The 24,881-nt window shown below is 35.4% G+C and overlaps 1 protein-coding gene across 5 annotated transcripts in view; it reads right to left on the reverse strand.

Annotated features, from left to right (window-relative positions):
• Nucleotides 1-17,445: 17,445 nt before the first annotated feature.
• Nucleotides 17,446-24,881, reverse strand: part of LOC101802370 (sodium channel protein type 2 subunit alpha) — a 72,144-nt gene continuing 64,708 nt past the window's right edge. For all 5 annotated transcript variants that reach the window (XM_027461429.3, XM_072040872.1, XM_027461428.3 and 2 more), the window contains 4 exons: nt 24,628-24,765; nt 22,800-22,904; nt 21,498-21,768; nt 17,446-20,753 (listed from right to left, as the gene is read on the reverse strand). In XM_027461429.3, the coding sequence (XP_027317230.1) occupies nt 19,561-20,753; nt 21,498-21,768; nt 22,800-22,904; nt 24,628-24,765 (1,707 nt within the window). In that variant the 3' untranslated portion in view covers nt 17,446-19,560. The remainder of the gene's footprint in view (nt 20,754-21,497; nt 21,769-22,799; nt 22,905-24,627; nt 24,766-24,881) is intronic.

Below are 24,881 nucleotides of genomic sequence, written 5' to 3' on the forward strand. Positions count from 1 at the left end.
CTAAGAAATAGAAAAAGAAAAAAAAAGAAAAGAATGTTAGCCTTGAGAGGAAGAAGTGGCATCAATTGTTCTGTGAATTCCTGGAAAATGCTAAAATTTAGGCAGTGATTTTCTGTCTTGTATCTCTGGATGCTGCAAATTCTTTTCTGTTTTAACTTTTTTTTAACTGACAGATTTGTCAGACAAATCTGTACACAAAATGGTGCTTTTTTGTTTATGATATTACTTTTTAAAATGCTGTTTTGATCATTGTTCTAGTTTTGTCTGTAAAAGGGTGGGCCTTGCTGCCATTTCAGTAAGTTAGAAACCAGAGCGTGCTTCTTGCATGCTTCCTATGGATGCTTATATATACATGTGTATATATAAAATCTTCATATATTGGTGTTGTGTTCATGTAAATAAAATGGAGGCACTTAACCTGGGCAAAGGCAAGTCTTGACTAATGAGCAGTCAGAAAATTTCATAAAGTGACTATTACCCGTCCTAGTATTGAGTTCATTTAAATGCTTTGAGTATCTAGGGAACCTATTTATAGTGTTCTTTCAGGAAACACTGATATGAGTGTAGCATTTTATTCTATTTGTTGCACTAAAATAACCAACTACAAAGTTCAGGGCATACCAGGACAACATAAATTTTAAGAACTTTTCAATATCTATTTAAAATCACTTCTTTCACTGTTAGTTCAAATATTTATATATATATATTAAAACAAACAAATAAACAAACAAAAAAAACCCAACAACATATGAACAATACAAAAACGTGAACAGCTGAGTGTGACTCAGGGCTAAACGTTGACAAATGTATTACCTTATGTGTATGTTTAAAGTAGTTTTCAAGGGAACTTTTAATAATAAATACCGTTTTCTGCTGAATGAAAAGCAGTAACTGATAAGGGCCCTGAACAGATAATTGAGTTCAAGACTTCTCTTTTTTGGGGAGTTGAGGAAGTAAATTTTAGCTATATACTCCATCTGTTTGTTTAGTTGATACCTTTTTTGGCAATGTTTTACAAATTATAAAAAGCAAATACTATTTATAAATCTGAAACATCCTTCTAATTTGAATAATTCCTGTTCTACAGACTTCCAAAAGGGATTCTCAATCATCTTTCTTTTAAAAGGTCCCCATCTCTTCAGTGGTTTCTAGATTATTGTCCAGAAAACTGGGTGAAAGAGGCACAATTTCAGTATCACTCCTACCAGTAAAAAAAACTGCTGGTAGAAATTCCATTCTCTGCTATCATTATCAGAAAGGATTTTTTTCTTTTCTTTTAGAAACTTCAGAAGCTAGTAGATGATTTAAATCATTGATAGTAAAAAGGAGAAGGGTATTTGAGATGTCACAATTGAGCTAGGAAAAAGTCTGTTCAGAGTATCATTTAAAGACACAAGAAATGTTTGTTCAATGTTGGTACAATAATAATTATTATTTGTACAGTCCATTTCCATATGCTAGAAATAAAATATTGGGTGATTTGGATTCCAGTGAAAGGTAGAATATTTTATTTCTGATTAGAGTAGGTTTTTTTCTTTATCGTATTGATTACAGGTACCATCCAATTTCAAAATATTAGAATTTTTCCGAGTTCCAATGTACTTTGAAGTTATTCAGCAAACATGTTACATGAATGAGTACCCTGGAGGTAGGCTAATGTGGCCAAATAGTTATTCAGCCTTAGATATACTTAGTGTTTATTTCTACATGCAGTTTTCCAGCTTAGCATTTTTAAAGAAGCACAGCATATCAACATTAAAGATGAAAATAGTGTAAGCTGTTTCTGAGAGATCAGCACAGAAGCATTGGATAGAGCTCAAAGAAAATGATATGACAATCTGAGATTGAGGGTAAAGAAGGGCGAATATAGAGCTAAATATTCTCTTTACTTTTACATTTACATTTCCTGATAATTAAGAAATTATACAACTGTGGTGCAAAAGCTACTTTTTTTTTTCTTGAATATTATAATCTAAATACATTTTAGTGAGCTTTTATAGCTTTTTTTTTTTTTTGTAACTTTAAAAAAAAAACAGCGAATGAATAAGAAGCTTGCATGTAATGTCTAGCAGTGCTGGACATTTATGGGTACATGTCTTAGAATGGTTAGTGATTGCTTTCCCCCTCCCTTAATGGGAGGGGCACTAGTGGACCAGTCCTTAATGGACTAGTGGTCCATTTTTGTAGGACTTGTTAGGTTCCAGTCCTGTAGGAAGATTTACCTATACAACATCATATATGATTAGGTTTTCTGGGTGTTGAGCCGTTGATCAGATTAAGCTGTCGATTAAGCTGTTTAAAATTTATGGAGCTGCGTAATGCCATTAAAATTTGTAACGTATCTTTTGTAGCTAGATAGAACTTTTGGATCTGAGCCCTTATTTTCCTGAAGATCAAGCCAGTTGTTTGCTTTGTAAAGGTGTGTTCCCATTTGGAGATTGACTTAATAGTTCTGTATTTTATTGAATTTAACTGCTTGTCATTTCTATTACAAAAAGAGTTCTGGCTTAATTTTTTGATGGAGCGGTATCTTCTTAACCTCCTCTTAAACATTTTTTTTTCCTGTATCTTAAAATTATCTGTCCAAAATCTTCTGGTTTTCATAATAAATAACATAAGAATATGAAATTTTAAATGTATCGTATGACTTGCGATGATATTCTTTCTCATGACCTATTTTTTTTGTTAAACTGAGCTTTGCAATGCAGATTTTTTTAAATATGTTCTTAGCTTTTATACCATGAAAATGAAGTTACTAGCAGAGTTGACTCCATGTGGTGTTTGTAGACTACAGCAGGTGAACACTCACTTTCTGCTAAAGTTTCAAGCTTCAGCGTAAAGAGAATAGGGAGAAATAAAAGGATCATGTCAACAATCTGTCAGCTAACCCAGTGAACAGAGATGAAAATGTCAGCAGCTTATCTGCCAAGAGGGATGAATCACTTGTCTCCCTGTCTGGGGAGAATCATGATGGAGTGAACTGGCTTACCAGACCATCTGCCCAGCGGTGCTGTCCGAGAAGGGGAGCAGTCTGCTGGCTGGTAGGCTATCAGCTGCTCACCTGGGGTCTTTGCTCGGATGGCACCATAAGAAAGTGAACTGCACAACAGAATGAGGGAAGGGTAGAAAGATTAAATCCAAACATAAGTCATACCAAGGCAGAATTCTTTCAGAACAAAATGCATGTGACTTAAAAAAATACCTTTTAAGTTACAATGGTGAAAAGCATACTGGAATTGGGCAGCTTGAATTCCTTTGTGCATAATCTTAAAATCATGAAAGTACAGTTAAACTAATTAAGGGGAAGTTGGCATGTTTTCCGTATTTTCTTATGCTTATTTCATATTTCTTGAAGTAATGTTGATTCTAATGTTTTATCTAGCATTCTAGTAATAATTATAACTTATTATAATTATAAATATGTCCTTACTTAGAAAGTAAGGACATATACTTAGAAAGTATATGTCCTTAGAAAGTAAGGACATATAGATGATAATCACATTGCTTCACTATTCAGTTGGATGAAGTAAGTAGAACATGAAGTATAGTTTTCAGAGCTCAAATAATGAAAAGTGCAATTCTTACTTGACTGATAACTTATTTTCCTTGTAACATTCAGTTTGTTATCCTTTTTTTTTTTTTTTTTTTTTTTTTTTTTTTTAAGAATATGCCAGAATGTGATGTAAGATAATGCTTCGTTCTCAAATAAAGATGCCTGTGTTGCTGTTGGCTGAAGTCAGCCATATAGGATCTGAATGGGAATGCGCCCTTGTATTAGTATCATCTCACCGACATTTACATTGGGATATCTATAATTTACATAGATAAAATCAATTTCAGGCCCTGTACAGTTTTTCTCTACAGTAATGATTTTTTGTGTGTCTAAGAATGTTGTATAAACCTAATCAAATGCTTTGCAGAGGGCTTTTATGTCAAGACAGTTCCTTTGATCAAACAAACCTGTATTCAGGAAAAAAAAATGTTGTTTGGCAAGACTGAGTTCTCCTAAAGCTGTTTTGACTCTTGTTATTCTAACATCTCTAATTCTAAACCAGTTTTGTTCTTTATCAACTATTTTATGATTCTACCAAAAAACAATGTCAAAGTAACTAGCATATATTTTACATGGCTATTCTTTTACTCCTTAAAAATTCTGTTTATTAGTAGGAGGAAAAAGGTCAAAGTAGGTTGTAATTAAATATAAAGAAATAGGGGCAATTCAGTGAAGAGTGAATTTATGAGAATCTAAAAGTATATTACAGTATACTTATATATACAGTGAGGAAATACTAATATTGATATTTCTGCACTGATGAGAACCTTCACTTTTAATTTATCAGCTATTTCTTTTAGGAATGCCATATTCCATGGAAACACAACTCTTAAGCAATCATAGATTGAACACTTGTCTGTAGGATGCTAGATTTCATCATCAAAATAGTTTGCACACCTTACATTCTAAAAACAAACAAACAAACAAAAAAAAAAAACAAACAAAAAAACAAACAAACAAACAAACAAAAAAAAACACCACAAGTCTCATGGGAAAAATTTAGAACACTTGATTATGTAGCTGTTAACAGTAAATCTATCCTGAAATGTGTAGTTAAGTAATAACAGATGTCAGTATCAAGGAAAAATATGCAAAACTGACGACAAAGTAAAATAAAATAGAACACTGGAAGAAGTTTGCCCTTATAAATGCTTTCTGGAGTTTAAAAGTCACCTTTCATGTGAAGTGTTTCTTTTTTGCAAGTTGTGTGGCTCTGTTAAGTGTCTGGATTTTTAATAAGTTCCATATTAAAATATACAGGTCACTTTGTTCATCAATTTAGAGCTTATTTCATTCTTTGAAGAATGTTCTGTGGAATTTCTGCTCTCTTATATGATTTATGCTTTGAAAGGAATTGCCCAACCGCGTCTCCTGAGATGTTTACCTCTACTCTTCTTGTACGTTTCATGATATGTTTTAGTGTCTGTCTGTGATTTGTTCTGCTCTCAAAGGATGCAACTGTTAATTATCCTCTGCTGTTTTGAATTCCAGTGTGACTTTGTATTGAATATTAGTTAATGCATACGTGTTTCTTCACAGAAATTCAAGGAAAACAAGAGTTTATTCTTTTGCACTTGTTTAATTTTTAATTGCCTTTTTCAAGTAACAAACAAGCTTCAAGCTGACTTGCAGATGTTGAAAACTAGGTCATCTTGTTTATGCACCAAGTATGCTTGCTGTACTGCAGAGTGGTAGTCTATAAAAACAAATTAGAAGGGTTTTCCTAGGAGTAGGCAAGTGGATAAGAATGTTAGGGTATCCTTACTGCATCCAGCTATGGAATAACGGAATAATCATTATTTTTTCTTAGTTGTGCACCTATTATAATTTTTTTTACTTGTTTGGATTCAATTTAACTGTTGGACTCTGGATGAGTAATTTTTAAGGGGATTCTTCACTGAAAATATAACCAATGGAGTCATACTAATACTGATTTTCAACCCAGATTTCAATCTAGTGCTCTACTGTGCTAATGTACTAATGTGCTCTACTTTGAAGGGCAACTCAGGACTAGTGACTGTGGATCACACTTGGTTACAGAGTCATCCCATCTTTTTAACCGTGAGATTCATTTAAAATGCGGTGACATAAAGCTGTTTCCTCCCTCACCTCTTGTTAGTCATACCATATCCCCAGTCAGCCGTTCAATTCATTGAAGCTGAGCATAAACAAGCTGATAGTTCTTGTTGTCATTGCAGAGCTTGATTGTCTATTACTCAGAAGTATGAATGTAAGTGGTGTAATACTGGCATCACAAAGTTTAGTGTCATGGCGGCAGTTTATACTATAGAAAAACTTCAATATATGTAAGTAGATGATCTAGTACAATTAGTGATTTATTTAGTGATTCCTTCATTTTCTGCTGAAGTGTCTGGGGTTTACAGAGAACATTAACACTTTAAGTTCAGTGGGGTGATAGAACAGAAACTGAAGAAATTGGCTTTGTTATTTAAAACATTGCTTCACTTCACAAGTCCTATTTTATGTTTTATTAAAATCATGAAATTGCAGAGATGACTAGGCCAGGTTGAAAAATTTTTCACCTGGCGACTGAGTTTTTAACAAAACCTTTTCTTTACGGCAAATGATTACCTCCTTTGAAACTGAATACCTAAAAACTCATGTGTCCCATTTTCATCTGAAATTTGCAGTGTTTCAATGTAATATACTGCAGCAGGTAAGAAAATTAGCATTTTTGATGTCACTGCTTTCACTTTTCTTTGTAGACAGTGCTCTTTTATTCTACTACATATTCTACTGTGCCCTCTGTATGTTGACCCTTATTCTGTCTTCTTTCCCCCACTTCACTGAGAGGGAGGAAATAACATTTTCTAGCTATTTTATTCATTGCTTTTTTACAGATCAAGACACTTTACAAAGAAAAGCTTAAGGCTTGAGGCAAAGAGCACATTCAATAGGAGTCACATGGTCCAACTGTCCAGGGATTAAAACAGAATTTAACTCTTGGTAGCGATTCATCAAAATTTTAATCTGTGATGTCTTTTATTCGTGTATGCTCAAATCTTAGTTGCATCACTTGAGTAACTACAATCGTATTTACAAAAGCCATAAAGTAACTGGACAGGATTTGTAAGGTAGTGTAATGATCTCTTAATCTTGTCTCATTCTGATTTTTTTTAAACAATACACAGAATTTTTTGGTAATACTCACAGTGTATGTATTACTTACCAGATGCTAGATGGGATTTGTGGGTACAAGTGATATCTTTTTTAGAACAATTGGTACAGTTGGCAGAGTGGCATTCAGTCACAGAATTCCCTTTTTAGATCTGAAACAGAAACATCAAACTTCAAAATTAAGTACTGTGGCTAATAAATTGTCTCAGATTGTATGAGAAAGGAGTTAGCTGGTGCCTATGGAGTGAAGGTGGGGAAAGCTATGGGTAGGGAAGAGAGGTGCCAAGCTGATCATCTACTTGGGGAGAGTGACAGGTAAATCATAGCCTGTGGGGAACAAGAATGTTTCAGTCAGAGTCAGATGAGAAACCAGAAGTACTTAACTTGACCTTAATGTTCTGTCTCTGGAATTTGAATTTGGAAGGGAAGAAAAACAGAACAACACAACTTAGTGAGCAATATACTTAAGCTTATTCAATTTGTAATTGAGTAAATGTGATATCCACGAGAAACACTGAAGAAACAATACCATTTTAGTGTAATTTTAAAGATATTTTCTTCAGAGGAGGTTTGTAGTTCATATATCTGAAGCATCTTTTCCTGCATTGTGAGCTATTTTTTTTGCAGATAGCCTATTCAACAATCTTGGTTGTTTTTTATTTTATTTTTATTTTATTTTATATTTTATTTTATTCTGGCAAAGATGTTCTTGATGGCATTTGTTCTCTTATAATACAGCTGACTTGACTTAGTGAATATGTATCTTGTGTATGTGTGTCACACACAGACCCCTGAAGTAGCTTGTAGTATTTAATAAATTTTTATTAAAAAAAAAAAAGTATTTAATGATTAATGGTATACTGTGTTATGCACTGTAGTGTATTTCTAATTGCTGATACCATTTGTACAATATCTGCCTTTGGGGAGCTAGAAGTAGCTAACTGCGTGAACCATCTTGCCATCTTGGGTTTTGATACTGCATTTCAGCTTTTTCTAATGCTGAAACATTGGGTTGTTTGTGGGTATTGTTTCTTTTATTTTGTTATCATTTCATAGCTGTTTGTCTTAAAAAAAAAAAAAAAAAAAAAAAAGAAATTAAAAGAATTATTTTTTTCTAACTAATTTGCTGATTCCATGTGCCAGATGCTGCCATACACATTGTATCTCGAGTATCTCTACAATATCTAAGGATAGTGTTTGGGAGAGTGATTTCCTCTTTTTGTAGCATGTTACTATCTATTGATCAAAATGCATTGATGAGCTATACAGTGTGACTTAAGCACTATCTCAGTAATATCTGAGGAAGCAAAAAAAAAAAAATCACAGAGTAGTGATGGTAGTGCATAGATCTTTTGGGGGTTATTCCTTTTCTTTGGAGTTGTACAAAACTAAACTCTACCTGTCTACCATGGCAAGTCTCTTGAGAAACCTGTTATCTTGTCTGGATGAGTTACTTCCAGGTGTAACCTGGCTTGTCCTAAGCACTAGGGAAACATCCCCATGGTTTCTAATGGACAGGCATGATGCATGCTCACATGTAGGTGGCAAGGAGAACAGAATCCCTGCATTGAGGCTGTAGATTTAGATTTAATGGTTGTGTTTTGCCCATTAGAAGATATCCATGTAAATCCAGTATCTAGACCTCACCTAGTGCAATGTTGTCACCTTTGCCAGTGTCATGCTACTGCATCCATCTATATGAAGTTCTCTGCACTGCATTTTATATATGTATATAAAATATATGTGCATCATAAGGAAAGTTACAGATAACTGTAGAAAATAATTTCACTTGATGTTCAGTATCACTAACAGTGTGAAGAATTTTTAAAATATATTTGTATTCAGATATCACACCAAAATCAGTGCAGGATGCCATGACTGGTGCTGAGATAAAATAAAAGTTTAAAATCAAAATCAGATCCTGTATCTATAATTTGGATTTGCAAATAATACTTTTTAGAACTATTTGAAAGTAAACTGAACCAAAGTTTTGGAGCAATTCCCCTGAAGAGTTAGTAGCTCAAAATCCTTCTTTGTGGCAGATTTCCATTTCTGCTAATATTTAAATAGAATCAAGTAAAGCCCCATGATAGAACTGATACAACTCTCATGAAATGTAGTAGAAATAATCTAGATGTATAGATCTAATCTATACAAAATAATTTATAAAATTAAACTTTTTTTTTCCTTTTTTCTGTCATATCTGAATTAGCATATTTCCTATAGTACTTTATTTCTAGAAGTGGAAAAAGACATTCTTTGACTAGAATTTTGACTCAACAGACTATCAGGCTAATCTGCCATGAAAATATTTAATGTCAACATTAAATCAAGCATATTGGTATATTGTCCCATTTTTCTCTGCCACCTCCAACCAGCTACACTGGAGGTGACAAGTGACCAAAATGATCTCTGCTGTTCATGTTTTCCCCATGATACAGTTTTTGCATCCAGCTGGAGTCATTCAAATGACTCCAACAAAAAAGCTTTAGGTCTTCTATGGCTTCTTGCCTATTTACTGCCAGGTTTGTTAACTTTGAGTAAATAGTCAAAAGCTCTGTAGATTTTTTTTTGTCTCTGACTGAATATATGTCCCAGATAATCAACTTAGGGAGAGGTTTTTTTTTTTTTTTTTTTAATAGCATTTGCTTGTTTGGAGCAACATACTGTTCTTCATTAGTATTCCTATAGGTCATTCAGGTTCAGTGTTGCACATTTTTCATTCAGAAATCTTTTATTGTTTATTCTTAATATATGGACAATTAATATACAAAAATGAGATACTAGTTTATCAGTAATAAATTGTGTAGTAGATATTAAAAAGCAGTGTACTGTTGTATATACCCACAAGATGGCAGATTAACTTTAGCATATGTGACCTTCACCATTTGCTGAATTTTGTTTTTAGACATGAAACCGTAATGTTTTACTGAAGCCAGGAAGCCTCTGTCTGGCTTTTAAATAGGTATTTGTTGGAAAGAGCACCTACAGGCAGAGTACATAAGCACCTCACCCCTGGTCAGTGGTAAGACCTAGTCAAAACTGAATTAATACTGTATCTGAAAGCACCTGATTTCATCAAAGCTCTTTGTTTTATGTACTATTTGGAAGATATATTGGTAATATTTTTTACTTTTTAAAAGAGGTATAGCACGGATGGAGGAACATCTTCCACTCTGATTGGAAAAGCCAGCAAATGTGGAAGGATCTGTGGGATCTCCAGGAGTTATGTAGCTAGCTCCTTCCCACTGAAATGGAGAACCAACCCAATTCTGCAGCACAACCTCTGTAAAATCTGTGTATTGCCTCTGATGATGGTTCTAAACCACAAGACAGGGAGAATTCATCCATCCCCAGTCTCCTAATGTGTATTTCTTGTGACCTGTTGAACACTGAAAATCCCTACCAGCCTTCATCTCTTTCCTGGGGAAACCAGGTGGGATGGGGAGAAGAGAGAAGAAATATTAATTGTGTCTTGTCTAGTGTAAGGTCACGATAAGGTAGAGACATGCACCCATATCTGACAGCTACAAAGTGTGCTGCTGTCTCACAATGCACACATAAGGAGAGGCATAGACTAGATATACAGGTTAAGAAGGAGGAAGTTCTCTGCTCCCATTCTGTTTAAGCTGTCTCCTGTCTGTACTGAGGTGCATTCAGCCTACTTATTTTCATTATTTATAGTGTTTATTTTTTCCCTTCACTTGAGTAGTACCAAGTAGCCAGTTTCTCTGTGATTTTTGGTCACCTCTTTTGAGTCTCATAAACTGGCAAAATGCTTTAACCTGGACTGCCTTAACTGCAGAGAGATACCATTCAATAATCTGTGCATTTCTACTGGAATAAAAGCAATGTATAGTAACAATTGCAGCCCTTTGTAAAATCTATTTCTATAATGCCTGTATTCTAGATTTCTTGGATATAAAGCAGCCCTTTTATGTTCAAAACTGTTTTTGAAGAATTTGAAACATTCACTCAGCTAAATTTCCAAGCCACTGTTTTACTGTTTCATTTTTATAAGTCTTTATTAATAAATCTGGAACTTCCTTCAGATTTTTTACTTTGAACCCTGTTTTCCTCTTCCTTGGTTTCTGTTATGATCAGGTTCTTTGAAAATGTGCTGTATGCGTTCAGCGAGAGGAAAACAAAGCTTTGGATTCTGGCTCATCGCCTCCATTGCAGGGGCAGACAGGTGGTGATGTCCTGTCACCATGGCTACATGCAGCCCTTAGGGAGGGTTCTTGTAAGATGATAGCAATTCCTGAATGGGGGGAAGGGCATCGAGATAGACTCCTTCTGGCTGTGGGGTCTTTTGTATGGGTTGCACTCGATTTACATGCCTACCCGGTCACATGAATGCGTGCTCCCTGAAATGCAGGAATCAGGGAGAATACATCACTGCAGACAGCGCAGCAGCGGCTGCTCACATCATTTAAAATCATTGCACGGATTAGAAAAAAGGTCTGAGCTTCTGCATTGTATTGGCCATAGGGATTTCCAGAGTGAGGCAATTCATAAGTGCGAACATACCTGTCCTGAGGTGAGAGCAGGTTAATAGGCAGCAGCTAGGACAGTAGCCTGAATGGGAAGGGGATGACACTGTGGCTGTGAGTGTATCTCTTGAGAAAGCACAGGCATGCTGTGCTGGGAACTCTTCGTGAGAATAAATGGGAAAAAGTCCATTAGCTCTTTGACTCCCCTCGGTATGTCCCAGGAATTTAGGCACGTACCTAGCATACACAGACATGCAGCTGTCTTTGTGTGAAAAGGGTTTAATAGCATTTTCAGTGATTAAATGTAGTTTGACCTTGTTGATGTCATATCTGAAAAATGAGATTGCATCATCTTTGGCTTTGGTTTCAAGAAGCTCAAAAAGTGCCACCTAGTGGGTTACTGGTATTTTCTGTCTACACACTCCTCTTTGGCCTGACCTTGTTTAAACTTCTGAGAAGGACCAAGACCACAGCTGAGGCTGGCATTGCTGCAGGGCACTTGTCATTTCAGTGCTGCTCTTCCCAACACTTCCCACTAGCATGGCACCCTTTGCAGCAGTGCAGGTAAAGTCCTCTGCTGCTGCAGGAAGTGATGCCTGTAAGCAAAAAGGAATTTGGAAGGGGTGTAAAAGAGCTAAATAATATAAGCTGAAAAATGGTGAAGAACTGTCAGACCTAAAGCGTCAGAGCAAGTAAAATGAAAACTAAAATGAAGGCTGACCTTGTAGTTCAGAAGGGATGGGTTTTGTTGTCGTTCACGTGACTGAAACTTTACTTTAAGGACCATGCGGGTATCACTCTGGGTATAAAACATGTAAAATTTGGTGAGGCCATGTTGCAGAAAAAGTTACAATTTGTGATATTACTAATACTATTCAGTGTTGGAGTGCTCAGCCTGGAGTTTGGCCAGGAATGCTGTATGCAGACATCAGGAAGGGCTCCTTAACTCAGATTTCCTAACGAGGGCAGACAGAATACAGTGCATGAGAAGAGTAAAGATGGGAAGGAACCCTGGCATTTCAGTGGAGGATTGATTAGAAAGAGTTGGCTAAATGGAATAAAAGTCTCTTGTTGGTTCTTCTCTGAAGTTTTTCTCTAAGTCCCTGTGGTGAGTGAATGAGAGTTAGCACCTGGACCTCAGCTTCCCAAGGTGGGAGACCAGGTAGATGTTTTCAGTGCTGGGGAGGAGTGCGGCAGCAGTGAGCTGCAGACAGCAGTCGGTCTCCTTTGTACTCCAAATGCAGCAGTTCCTTCAGTATGCAGTTTGCTCCTAATGGTTTGGGAACAGCAAGCAGCAGTGACCTAGAAAATACAGAAATATCATTTTAGTGTAAAATATTTACAATCTCTATCTTCTGCTAGGCGAATTCTGCAGAATATTGAATTGGAAGCAGCCATAATGGCAAACTACATCCTCTTCCAAAATTGTCAGTTGTTATATATGCTAGTATGAACTACAACAAGCAGCATCCTTGTATATTGCATACCATATGTGTAAAAGAAGAATGGCTAGAACAAGAAATACAGGCTTGCAAAATCACTTTGAAAAGTTACTAGCACAGCCACCAAATTGCCCTGCCTGCTCTATTTACAGTTAAATAGTGTAAATCACCCAGCTGAAAAACAATACTTGTTCTAAGCAAGTATTCTACAACTGGTAAAAGAATGGGGAGCTTCATATTTTAGGTACCCGCTGAGTTTTAGGACTTTCTCTTGTATGTCATTCATTAAGAGATACAAAGTGTCAGTGTCAGAGTTCTGCTGAACTCAGCTCATGGTATGCAAATGGACTATAATTATAAACATGCTGAGTCTGGGAACCGAGAATTCTTCTATAGGGCCATCCAGTGGGGGCCCCTTAAGGGTTTTTGCATTCAGTATATATTCCTATATCTGTCTCAAGTGGGATGTTGCTTCATGTCCCCATTTGGAACTCCCAAAGATCTGCAAACCAGGAGCCCAGAGGGCCTGGGCAGGGTATGCAGGTAATTTAAGTACCACTGATGCTCTTTCTCATTTCCTACTGCACAACTTGGCTGAACCAGATAATTTGTTCTCATTTTGGGGGTGGGAAGTGTGCTAAATGGAGCAGTTACAGGTTCTTATGTCTTAAAACATATAACCGAAAATATACGTGTAAACTACACATTTAAAAATGCAGATTTTGGGTTAAAATGCTGCATTATGAAGCAAAGATAATAACAGTAAAATAAAGTCATCGCTTGTCCTCATTTCTGCAGAAACTCTGCAACACATGAATTAAGGATGTGCCTGGTGCAGATGGGAGATGTTAGTAACATCCTTTCTACACAGCACACATTCATGAAAGTAGCATATGCTATGCCAGTTTTGTCCCCTGTCACTTTCAGAGTTTTAAAAGAATGTGCTGTTCCCTGGTGCCTGGAGTTGCAAATTGCAAAATCCCATCCAAAGAATAAATGTTACCTATGATATGCATCCCACATGTTAGATCTAACTCTGCCAATTAAAGCTACAAACCCTTTTTTCTTCTGTATCTTTTTGTGCTTCCGTGTTTCATTTAATATTTCTTAGTTAAAAGAGAATTTATACAGCTTTCTTAGTGCATACTTTCACATGCTTCTCATATCTTTCTCTTATTTGCATGAAGAGGTAGGATGAGGCCTTTAGCGTTCAGCAGAGACAAGAAGCTGTTATTTTTTCTAGGTCAATCAATTTCCTTCCTTAGATCAGAGCTGGGATCTCTGAAGTGTATACCCAAACTGAGCTTCCTGCAGAGTTGTAAAATTAGACCCATCACTGTCATCCCCCTGTAACAGCAACAAGAGAAAAAATTGGAATAAGTGTAAATTTTTGTGGCTGTTGAACTCAATCAGTTCTAGTTCTCTGGGAAAGAAACTCATAATGTAATCACTTACGGTCTTTGTATGGCATAATTAAAAAGTATGTGCATGTTATCTTTGAATATACTTACTATTATATGGCATGTTGCTAAAATGCTTTTTTTGGTTTGCTGGATTGCATATCTCCGCCTTAGAGGGAAAAATTGCATGACCCACTTTGATTTAGGATGGCCGATTTCACTCATTAAGACTGTATTTTGCTTGTGCTTTGCTCTAAGCACATACCTGGGGCCATGCACTCTGATAGCAAATCCAACATTTTTACATTGGTGGGACAGGGGGGTATGATCCAGGTACGGGCTGTAAGAGTTTTAGAATGAAAAGTAAATAACTCTCTGATACTGAAATTCATCTGAGGCTTATAGTTTTATATATATATATAAACAAACAACAACAACAACAAAAAAAACTACAAAGCTATCTAAGGGCTAGTAAATGCAATTTTTTGTTTGTTTTTGTTTTGTTTTTTCCTATAAGAACAAAGAATGTCTCTCAAGGTTAATTCCATTTTTCCCCTTTCCACTGACTGTAGGTTTTGAGAAAAACATTACATGGCTTTTGTTATACAGGAGATGTACTTGAAGTGTAGAATGTTTGGGAATGGATGCCTGCTTTACTGCTATAAATTGTTCATGATATGTCTTTTCTTGTATGCATCAAACATAGCACTTGCTGCAGAGATGCATGTGATTTGTCTGCTCTCCCAAGAGATGGTAATTGGCTTCAGTTTACTTAGGCTACTGCAGTACAATTTATTTTTCTAGCTTAGCTGAGGCTCATGTTGCAGCATATTTTCTTCTAAGAGGGTCAAGTATTTAATTTGTAAAGTGATGGAGAATGTGCATGGCATTACAAAGACAGAGCATGTCCCTGCTCTGTGGTGTTTAGTGGAAACAGATCAAAGCACTTCACCATCCCCCTTTACCTTATCCTTTCTTGTTACTAAATTGTACATGAACTAATCATGATCTTTTAGAAAACATCCATTAAAACTAGCTTAGTAATCTGAACAAATGACTAATGACCTGTGGTTACTATTTGCTTTGTCTATTTATAATGAATTATTTCTGTGGTTTTCAGCCTTGGTCACATGGTGTCACTTCTCTTTTCTGACCAGATGAGCAAACATTCCTCAGAGGAAACAAATAGATAATAATGAAAATGTATTTTAAGAATGAATTTCTCTTGTTAATTAGGTGATTTTTCTTCCTGCTCAGATTTCTTTGCAATTTTTCAAAAAAATTTTTTATCTGTTTAGATGAAGAACTAAAGAAATGAACATAAACATTGCAACAAATGGCACTTCAAGAGAGCTGGAAATTTCAGTGCAAAAATATTCACACAATTGTAACAATTCACGTAGCAATAATAATTGCTACAAGTCATATCCTGGAGGTAGGCCCTCTGAGCAAGGGCTTTCTTGATTTTATTAATTCCCATCATAATTTTACCTTCTAAATGATTGGTTTATATATATATTTAAATAATTACAAGTACCGTATGCAATTCATATTGAATTCTAAGAAGTGCAGAGTACTCACAACTTCATTAATGGATGAATGAATTTCACAATAAATGCATTTGGCTTCTGGTTATCACAATTTGCCATAATGGCAGTCCCTCTTTTCTATTTTGGGGTTAATCTACTTCTTCTTGGAAGAAATGCTCTTTGTTATTTGTTTGTTTTTGCTGCTGCACCCTGAGCTTTCCTCCCTTGATAATACTTGAGCGCTGAATTTGCTTCAGTTAATTCTGCAAGCTCATTACTCTTTTATGACAGCAGTACTAACATGTGCACTGCATTAGCTTGTGTGAGGCACAAGGACTTCTGGGAACATTTTCTTGGGAACAGCATTAAGCTGTGCTGTCCTGTGAATTAATTTGAAATGTACTGAATAAAGCTATGTCTCCTTTCTGAGCATTCACGTGGAAATTTTTTAATCTAAAAACTCATTAAAGAAAAGCAGCAAGTAATGAACATACACTGCGAGAGTGACCTGACTCTACCGTCATCATTACTAATACCCTCATTTTGGCAGTAGGTGACAGATAAAAGGTTTAATACATAGTAGAAGGCATTTTGTCGGTGATTGTACACCTTGAAAATTCAGCTGTTTATGGACATGAATCAGTACAGTCACACAACAAAGATTTTAGTTGCCAATAAGGGATCCTCTGCTCACTGGAAACTGTGGAGAGGACCTCAAGCACAATGTGGTAGGCATAAAAAAACATCCTTGACTGGGATAACTGTCTCTACAGTCTGGCCTAGTAGCATAAAACAAGTTACTTGAAGTGATTTTTCTTTTCAAATGTTCTGGAAGCATAGGTGTGTGTAGTTTGAGATTTAAATGATACAACCTGTATATTGATCTCTGTGGAAAAAGAAATTACTTTCAGGAAGAAAAAGTTCACAGAAGCAGCACCAGGCAGTTAGGAGGACATATGTGTCCTCAGAACAAAGCCAGATGAGTTCTAGCCCAGGTTAAACCAAGACCCTCAGCCATTCCCACTGATCCAGGTTGAAAGCATTGACAATGTTTTCCTGCATAAAGTGGTAATAAAGCTGAGTACAGGCTCCTGAAAATGAATGAACTGTCATTCCTCAGACCACTTGCCATTCTGTGCATTTTATAGGCTGTTCTGAACAGATAATGTGAATAGGTGTGAGTAAAATGCAATAATAAGTAGATTAGTAGTCAGGGACAGGCCGGCCAAAGAAATAGAAGAGCTCTGAATACTTACTGAGTTTATTACTTAAGAGCTATTGCATAATATCCAGGTATTATGATTACTTTTTAACATAGCTGAGTTTCAATACTGTCCCTTTCTTGTGTGGCCATCTAGACATTGTATTTATTGCTTTTCAGAATTACTGAAATAAAAGGAATCACTACTCAATTAAAACAATTTTTTATCAATTTGAGGTGAACTCTTGGCTGAATGTTATGTAGGACCCAACAGAGGAACTATGTTAGAAAGTATGTATGCATGTTTACTGCTCAAAAAGCGTAGGCAGCTTTGGTAGCAGCAACATGGCACACTAAAACAATACCTCAGATACTGAGCAGTGCCCCATTGTTTGGAAGAGTTCACGAGGTCTGACAGAAAGGCTCTTGGAGCAGAATGTGTAGATGTCCTGTGTTAAAATACCCAGACACTGTCAGTGACAAGGTATTAGGAATAAATGGTAAAAGGGGTGTTGTTAAAGTTCTCTGATTTTTTACATGAAAAAAAAAAAAAAGAAAAAAGTTAATATTTGGAAAATAAGTTATTTAGCTCTAATGACAGGGGAAGAATTCTTTATTAGTAACAAAGCCAGCTTTCATCTTTCAACCAACAGAAGGATAGAGACAAAGAAAAATAAATACAATGAAAATACAATAAAAAATGAAATCTTTATTTTTTTGGCTCATTTGTAATATTGTTTATGTTGTTTATGGTAATATCAATTTCCTGCATGCATTTCACCAACACATTACAAGTCAAAAGCATTAGTAAAAGAAAGATCCTACATTTAATATTAGCTTGTGTATGAAACACAGTGTCCTGATGTCCTTGATTATACAAATGTGCCATTTTGTTCTTGGGAAATATTGTGGGTCCTATTTGTACAAGTCTAGTGCAGCATGATTCAAAAAGAATAATTGTCTATGTAAACAGACACTGCAAAATAGCAAGGATTTCATGAACAATGAGACTATCTTGGAACTTCTGATGCAAACAGTGCTAGAAATTCACACATTTCCCTAATTCTTTCCTTGCTATGTCCAGTTACCAGATATAACTATTTGGAAACGATAAGCTTGGTTCCAGATTTACACAATTTACTTCACATTGAAATATATGCAAATATATTAAAACAATATAGTCTACAAATACTTCTTTTCTTATAGTGTGATGATTTCAGTTTGAAATTAATGTGGTTAGAAAGTAAGCCAAGTGAATGAGGAAAGAAATATAAGAAACAGTGATCTAAACTTGAAGACACTCTTCTTATATACAAAACTCTTGCCAAATGGTATTTCTTTACAATATTTATATATACTAACCACATTTTCAACAGGTTAAACAGTTTGCAATAGGGCCTTTACAGTCTGATTCTACACCATATAGTAGCCACTTCAAACTGAAAATGCAAAACTAAAGAGGCTCATTAATAGCTCCAAACTATTGCTTAATGATTTGAAAGAATGAGGTCTGGTTGGACAACTTGATTCACTTTACCACTGATACATGGCTTCCTATAGTGGAGACAGTGGACAGCAGAAGGAGCAAGATACAGCAGCAAAAGCATTGACGTGCATCAGTGATACTCTCCAAACTATCTATAATGACACAGAATATAAAATGTCCTGTTGAGCTCTTGCAAATTACCCACACTGCCGTACATATCTGATGCAATTCAGTGTGGCAAAACCATTTAATTCTATGGTCAAATGTACATGGCAGTATGCCATTAATATTTACATAGCAAAGTGTATTTTATTAATTCATTGGATGTTGGCCTTAATGAGAGAACACAGTAATTAAAGAATAATCCAGGAAAAAGACTTGAACTGTTGAAAGAAAATAAAAGAACTTCCAGGTATATTTTGCTGAAGCTTTTTTTTCTAGTGCAGAAACTAAACAATATATTTTTTAAGCTGTGAGTATTTTAACACAAGAACTTGTTCATGCTTTATGGTTTGCATAAAACTAAGTCATTGCAAATTCCTGTAATTTAGAGGAGACTTTCCAGGCACATTAATGTGGATACACATAATCTGGATGCAGACATACGAGTAGTAAGAATGCCTCAAATTAAAAAAGCAACCCTGAAACATGGAAGTTATTAAAATCTTTAGCTTTGTGCAATGTCATATTTTTATTTGGGCATGATTGATGAGTGCAACATGCCTATGCAAATCACTTCTGTCTGTACATTATAGAGAATCTGAGAATAGAACACCTGGTCCTCATATCTCTTTCCCCAACATAAAACCCGTTTACAAAAATAGTCACATATAATAGTAAACAACCTGTGAATTAAAAAAATGATACACTAATACCAGTTCTGTAAAAATATGACAAGTGTAGCAGTTGAATTACAAACAGTGAATAGAAGTACTGTTCTACATGTTTTGCAGTACATGAAACACAAAAATGTATAGCTTTGCAGGCATTTCAAGCTCCCTGTTCTCCGTGGAGCAACTTTGTCTCTCATTCTTAGCAGTGTCAGCTGTAGTGAAAACAGTAACCTCTTGTCAAGTTTGTTACCCTGATTTGCAGAGTCACAGTTTGATGATGAAGGTTTACTGTTTTGTTATAGGCACTGACCTTAAGTATATATATATATATATTTAATGTAGATATACACACACACGCGCACACACGCACACACACGCATATATGTAAAAACTGTCAGTTTGGCATAAACCTCCAGCAGGAGTCCAGTTGACACTTCATTCTCAGACTGTAAACAAGTTGTCCCACAAGCAGAATTTTTACATTTTTATTTCTTATTTTCCCTGACATCTTTACCTTTGTAGTCCTTTTCTGCTTTGTCTTTTTCATATTTTTCTTTCTCTGGCTTTGTTACACTGTCATAGGATGGTGGGGAAGTTGTAGAGGAGCTCTCATCTGTTTTTTCTGGAGTGGAGTTCCCATTTAGTTTATCAATAATTATCTCTTTTATAACTGGTCCATCTCCTTCTTTGTTTTTATTTCTGTTATATATACTAGACACCTTTTTAACATTTTGCCTTAAAAGGTGACGTCTGTAAGCACGCTGAATAATGAGAGCAGATACCTCCTCCTGTTTCCGCTTTAATGTGGTTGTGATTGGTTCATAGGAGACTTTAGAAGGATTGGCTGCCATAAAACGATCTTCCATCTGGATTCTGAGGGCATCCATCTCCCCACTTTCCCCCAGGACACGCTTTGTGAAAGCAAACAAGATGTCAAGGCAGTGAATTCTGTCACCGCTTACCATGGGCAGATCCATTGCAATAAGCTGGACTTTGTTTGGTTTTGCTATGAGAAGAGGAGGATCTAATGAAGCTGCAAAATCTGATAGTTTACTGTATTCTATGAATTGTGTTGCATCTGGATCAAACTTCTCCCAGACTTCATAGAACATCTCAAAGTCATCCTCACTCAGAGGCTCAGCACTTTCCTCAGTAGCAACACTGAAGTTCTCCAGAATCACAGCAATGTACATGTTCACCACTACCAGAAAGGATATGATGATGTAGCTGACAAAGAAGAAAATCCCAACGGAAGGGTTGCCGCAGTCTCCTTTAACAGAGCTCCCCGGATGATCTTTGTGAGGGTCACAGTCCGGCTCCCCACTGTTCAGAATTGGGGCTAACAAACCGTCCCAGCCAGCAGATGTGGTGATTTGAAATAGGCAGATCATGCTGTTGCCAAATGTTTCAAAGTTGAACATGTCATCAATCCCAACTTCCCTCTTAACATAGGCAAAGTTGGACATGCCAAATATCGCATAGATAAACATGACCAGGAACAGCAGCAGGCCAATGTTGAACAAAGCAGGAAGAGACATCATCAAAGCAAAGAGCAGAGTGCGGATTCCCTTAGCGCCTTTAATGAGACGCAGGATTCGACCTATTCTGGCAAGTCGGATGACTCGGAACAAAGTGGGGGACACAAAATATTTCTCAATCATCTCAGCTAAGAACATACCTAGAGGGAAAAAAGAAAAAAAAAAAAAGCTACTTTAAAGCATGTTTGTCCTATCCAGGAGACAAAGGCAAATAAGTAAAAGGAAGGAATCTACTTTTGGCAAGCAAGGGGGTTGTTAGTGTCTGTCTAAGTTTCAGTTTTGCCTAAAAAGCCTGGAAAGTGAATTTTCTGTCTTAGATATAATCAGTTCTGAAGATGAACCTACTCCTTTCTTTCATGGAAGAATATATTGGCTTAATTTTTTTTTTTTTTTTTTTTTAACCTGGGGGTATGCACTGTATTCAGTCAAAGCTCTCTCAGGTACATCATAAAGTCTTTATGACTAGTTTTGTCATGACTAATTTGCACATTGGAGAGTCTGTTTTTAGCTGACAGAAATCTAAATGTTCACTGAGACCTTAGTTAGAAAAAGCAAGTAAAAATCCCTCCACCTTCACAGACTCTTCAGTTCTACTAATGAAAGCAAATCTGTGGTTAGTGTATACCACCAGACATTTCTGTGTACATTTGCATGTGTTAATTTAATGTGCTAAATAGATCCTTTATGACCCTTGATTTTGAAGATGGCAAGTGAACCTAATGGGAGCAATAAAAATCTTATATGTAAAATTTTTTCATGTATTTCATCCTATAAACTATGAAGATGCAAATCAAGTTGTATGAAAAACAGAAAAATTCACATTCTTGAAAAAGGTGTTCCCTTTTCCTTCCACTAGTTTTTTCTTGAAAGGGGGTTGCTCTTACCTACTATGGAGAGAATTACAACCACGAAATCAAAAATGTTCCAGCCTATAGTGAAGTAGTAATGGCGAAGTGAAATCAATTTCAGCACAAATTCTCCAGTGAAAAGGATAATGAACACGAGGTTAATCCGGGATAAAATTGTTTCCATTTCTTTGCTCTGGTCATCCGTTTCTACCATCATTGTGACCATATTAAGGCAGATAAGTATCATGATGCTGATGTCAAATACTTGTTTGGTTACAAAATCAAAGACCATGCCTTGGAATTTGTTCTGCAAAAACAAAAACAGAATACTTCTTATACTCTGAAAATATTTGCTTTTAAAAGTGCCAAATGGGAGAGCAAGTCCCTGCAAGGTTTTAGGGGTGCAGAGCAAGATCTGTTCATTTCCACTTAGCCTGTTCTGCTTTTTGTCTCAACCTGTTAGAGCAAATCAGGAAGTGTACCACTGTTGACTGAAGGAATGGGAAGAGAAACACTGAAACAATAATAGCAATAGCATTATAGCAAAAGTGATATTATTGGTATAAAAAGTTGTGTAACTTGATACCAGGCAAGAATACCAACCAAACAGAAACTCATTTTCTCATTCTTAGGTGGCTTTAGAGTATTGACCCCTCAAGGTGTCTGTTTCTTCCTTAAACCCACTGTGCTAGGTAAGATTGTTGGACAGCTGAAGTTGCATGTCTCAAACACTCCATGACAGCAATATCCCTGTTTTCCTTTACTACTTAGCTAATTGTTAATGGTATATGCCTCTCCTTAGAGAGTTCACTACCTGGTGAACAAGGTGCAACAAATATTCCTTTCCAAACACTGTAGGATTTCAGGAAATAACAGTGATTTCTCATCTTAGAGACAAACTTATTCTATTTTATCCTGGACTCTCCAGGTCAGTCTTTTATTCTGTGAGATTATCTGTATCTTTCTCTTCATGTTAGATGACCAGTGCCCCCTTCTGTCTTCAGCAGATGCCAGTACATCCCCATTTCCTACAAAGCCTCTTGGAGAAGAAAAACAGAAAAGGGTATATCCATGGGAAACACGACCTGCTTAATTATCCAATTAAGGAAACTTTTCTAGGACTCAGGCATTGTCCTGTGAAATTTATCACATTAACCTTTCTATAAAATTCATATTTCAGTGTATGTTTTTCAATGAAATATGAAAGATCTATCCATTCAATTAAAAAAAAAAAAAAAAAAAAAAAAGAGAGAGAGAGAGAAGTTCTACCTTGTAAGAAAACAATAACAAAAAATAATTATTTCCAGGCATATAACCTCATTGTCAAATCAGTCTTACCACTGGCCTTGGTATAGGTTTCTGTGGTTTTTTGGATCCCAGTTTTTTCATTGCATTGTAATATTTCTTCTGTTCTTCTGTCATAAATATATCCTGACCTCCAAAGTAAAGATATAATACCAAAACTAATTACTGTCATGTTCACACATTCAGTATTTAACTACAGTATGTTCCTCTGTAATTTAATATTACATTTCTATTTTATTTGTCTACCAAGTGATTTTTTTTTAGTCATTAATGGTTCATATAATGAGCATTACTACCACATACAAGAAACCTTTCCTGGTACCTTGTTAGGCTGATAGCCAAGTTTTTCCAGTCATTCATGTTCATTTTTGCTGACATGGCTAAAATGGTTCTTACTGTACCAATGCTGTTAAATAGGTTGCTGATTAGGATTTTAGTGCACAGGTGTCTTACGTCCTAAACTTTAGATTGACTTTGAGTTACAGATAGGTCTAAAACTGGGGTAAATTTGAGGCTTATGTTGTGTCAAGGGATAGATTGTATGGGTCAAATATGATGGCTTTAATGATAGCAAAAATCTTTGTTGATGTAAACTTAAGAAAAGTAACTGAAATCATGCTATAAAAAGTTTTTAATTAACAAACAAACAAACAAAAAACAATTGCTGGAACCTTGACTAGTTCAAATTAACCTTTGTTTGCAGATGCAAATGCTGATGAACAACTGACTGAATTCCAGTATAATGTAACTTGTGCTTATTAATGAATCTGAACTAAGTCAGATAGAAACAGTGTCAAAGTCACTGTCTGCTAAAGTGGTTATTGAAGCCCAAAGCCTACTATTCTTGATAGAAAATATTGCTGTGGCCCCAGATGTGTTCATGGCTCTTTTAAGAAACTGAAGAATATTTTCACACACACAAAAAAATTCTTCACTTCACAACTGATCTTTACTATATATTCTGTTTTGTGCTGCTGCTTTTTATTTGGTAATCAAATAAAACTAAGTCAGATGAAGCTGTTTTTTCACACCATACAACGATTTACAGTGATCCTCATGTACTAGTTCTATTTGGCAATTGAAGTATATGAGACTTCTTAACATTTTAAATGCATTTGTAATTTTGTCTTTTTAAAATTATTTTACATAAAATTATACACATTATAAATATAATTACTTAAAACATACTTGAATGTTCAGTATATACAGAAAAATATCCTTTCTTCTATACATATACTTCATTACATGTATTTCTAATAAATTATAAGTTAATTTACTTCTTTCTAAGAAGCTCATCTCATTTCTTACAGTTCAACTGTTAGAATAAAAGGGCTCTTTCATACACATTTTACTTATATATTTAAGCCTATTTGTGAGATCTATAGGACTTTTAAACCACTGTTTAATCAGTTTGCAGAACTACATGTATTATCTATTATATGAACACAGAGTCATATTGTGTCTTCATTAAGTGTCAACAGTTTATAAGATTAATTGAAAATAATTTATCTTAATTCTTTGACTCTTTAAAGTTAATTAAAGAGAAAATTCTTCCACTTCAAAATAATACTACATCTAATCAAATGAATAACACGTTCTATTTTTGCATCTTCATTTTAGGTCTTTCAAAATTTGTAAATTATTGTGAACAGACTCATGATTTGTCCCTCTTTGCATGTCAAAATGCTGTAATGAAAAGGTCAAAATCACGTCCACATATTTAACAAGGATTATGTTAAAAAATAAATTTTCATTCAAAGACCTGAAATAACTTTTGATTTTTATCGGCCTTATATGAATAAGATATTAATTAATTACAATTAATATTTTATAGCAGTATGGAAACATTTTAAATACTTATCTTCTTTTTTTGTTGGTTGAAGTTGTCTATAATGACACCAATGAAAAGATTCAAGGTAAAGAATGATCCAAATATGATAAAGATGACAAAATAAAGATACATGTACAAGTTGTCCTCATACTTAGGTTGATCTTCTACCTACAAAATATTATAAGGGGATAATATTAATCAAGGGATCAAAATATTAATGAAGAGAATACTAGATGTAATAAGAAAGAAAGTAAGAGAGAGAGGCAGAGAGAGAGGCAGAGAGA

Source organism: Anas platyrhynchos, chromosome 7 (genome assembly GCF_047663525.1).
Source record: "Anas platyrhynchos isolate ZD024472 breed Pekin duck chromosome 7, IASCAAS_PekinDuck_T2T, whole genome shotgun sequence".
Classification (NCBI taxonomy): Eukaryota; Metazoa; Chordata; class Aves; order Anseriformes; family Anatidae; genus Anas; species Anas platyrhynchos.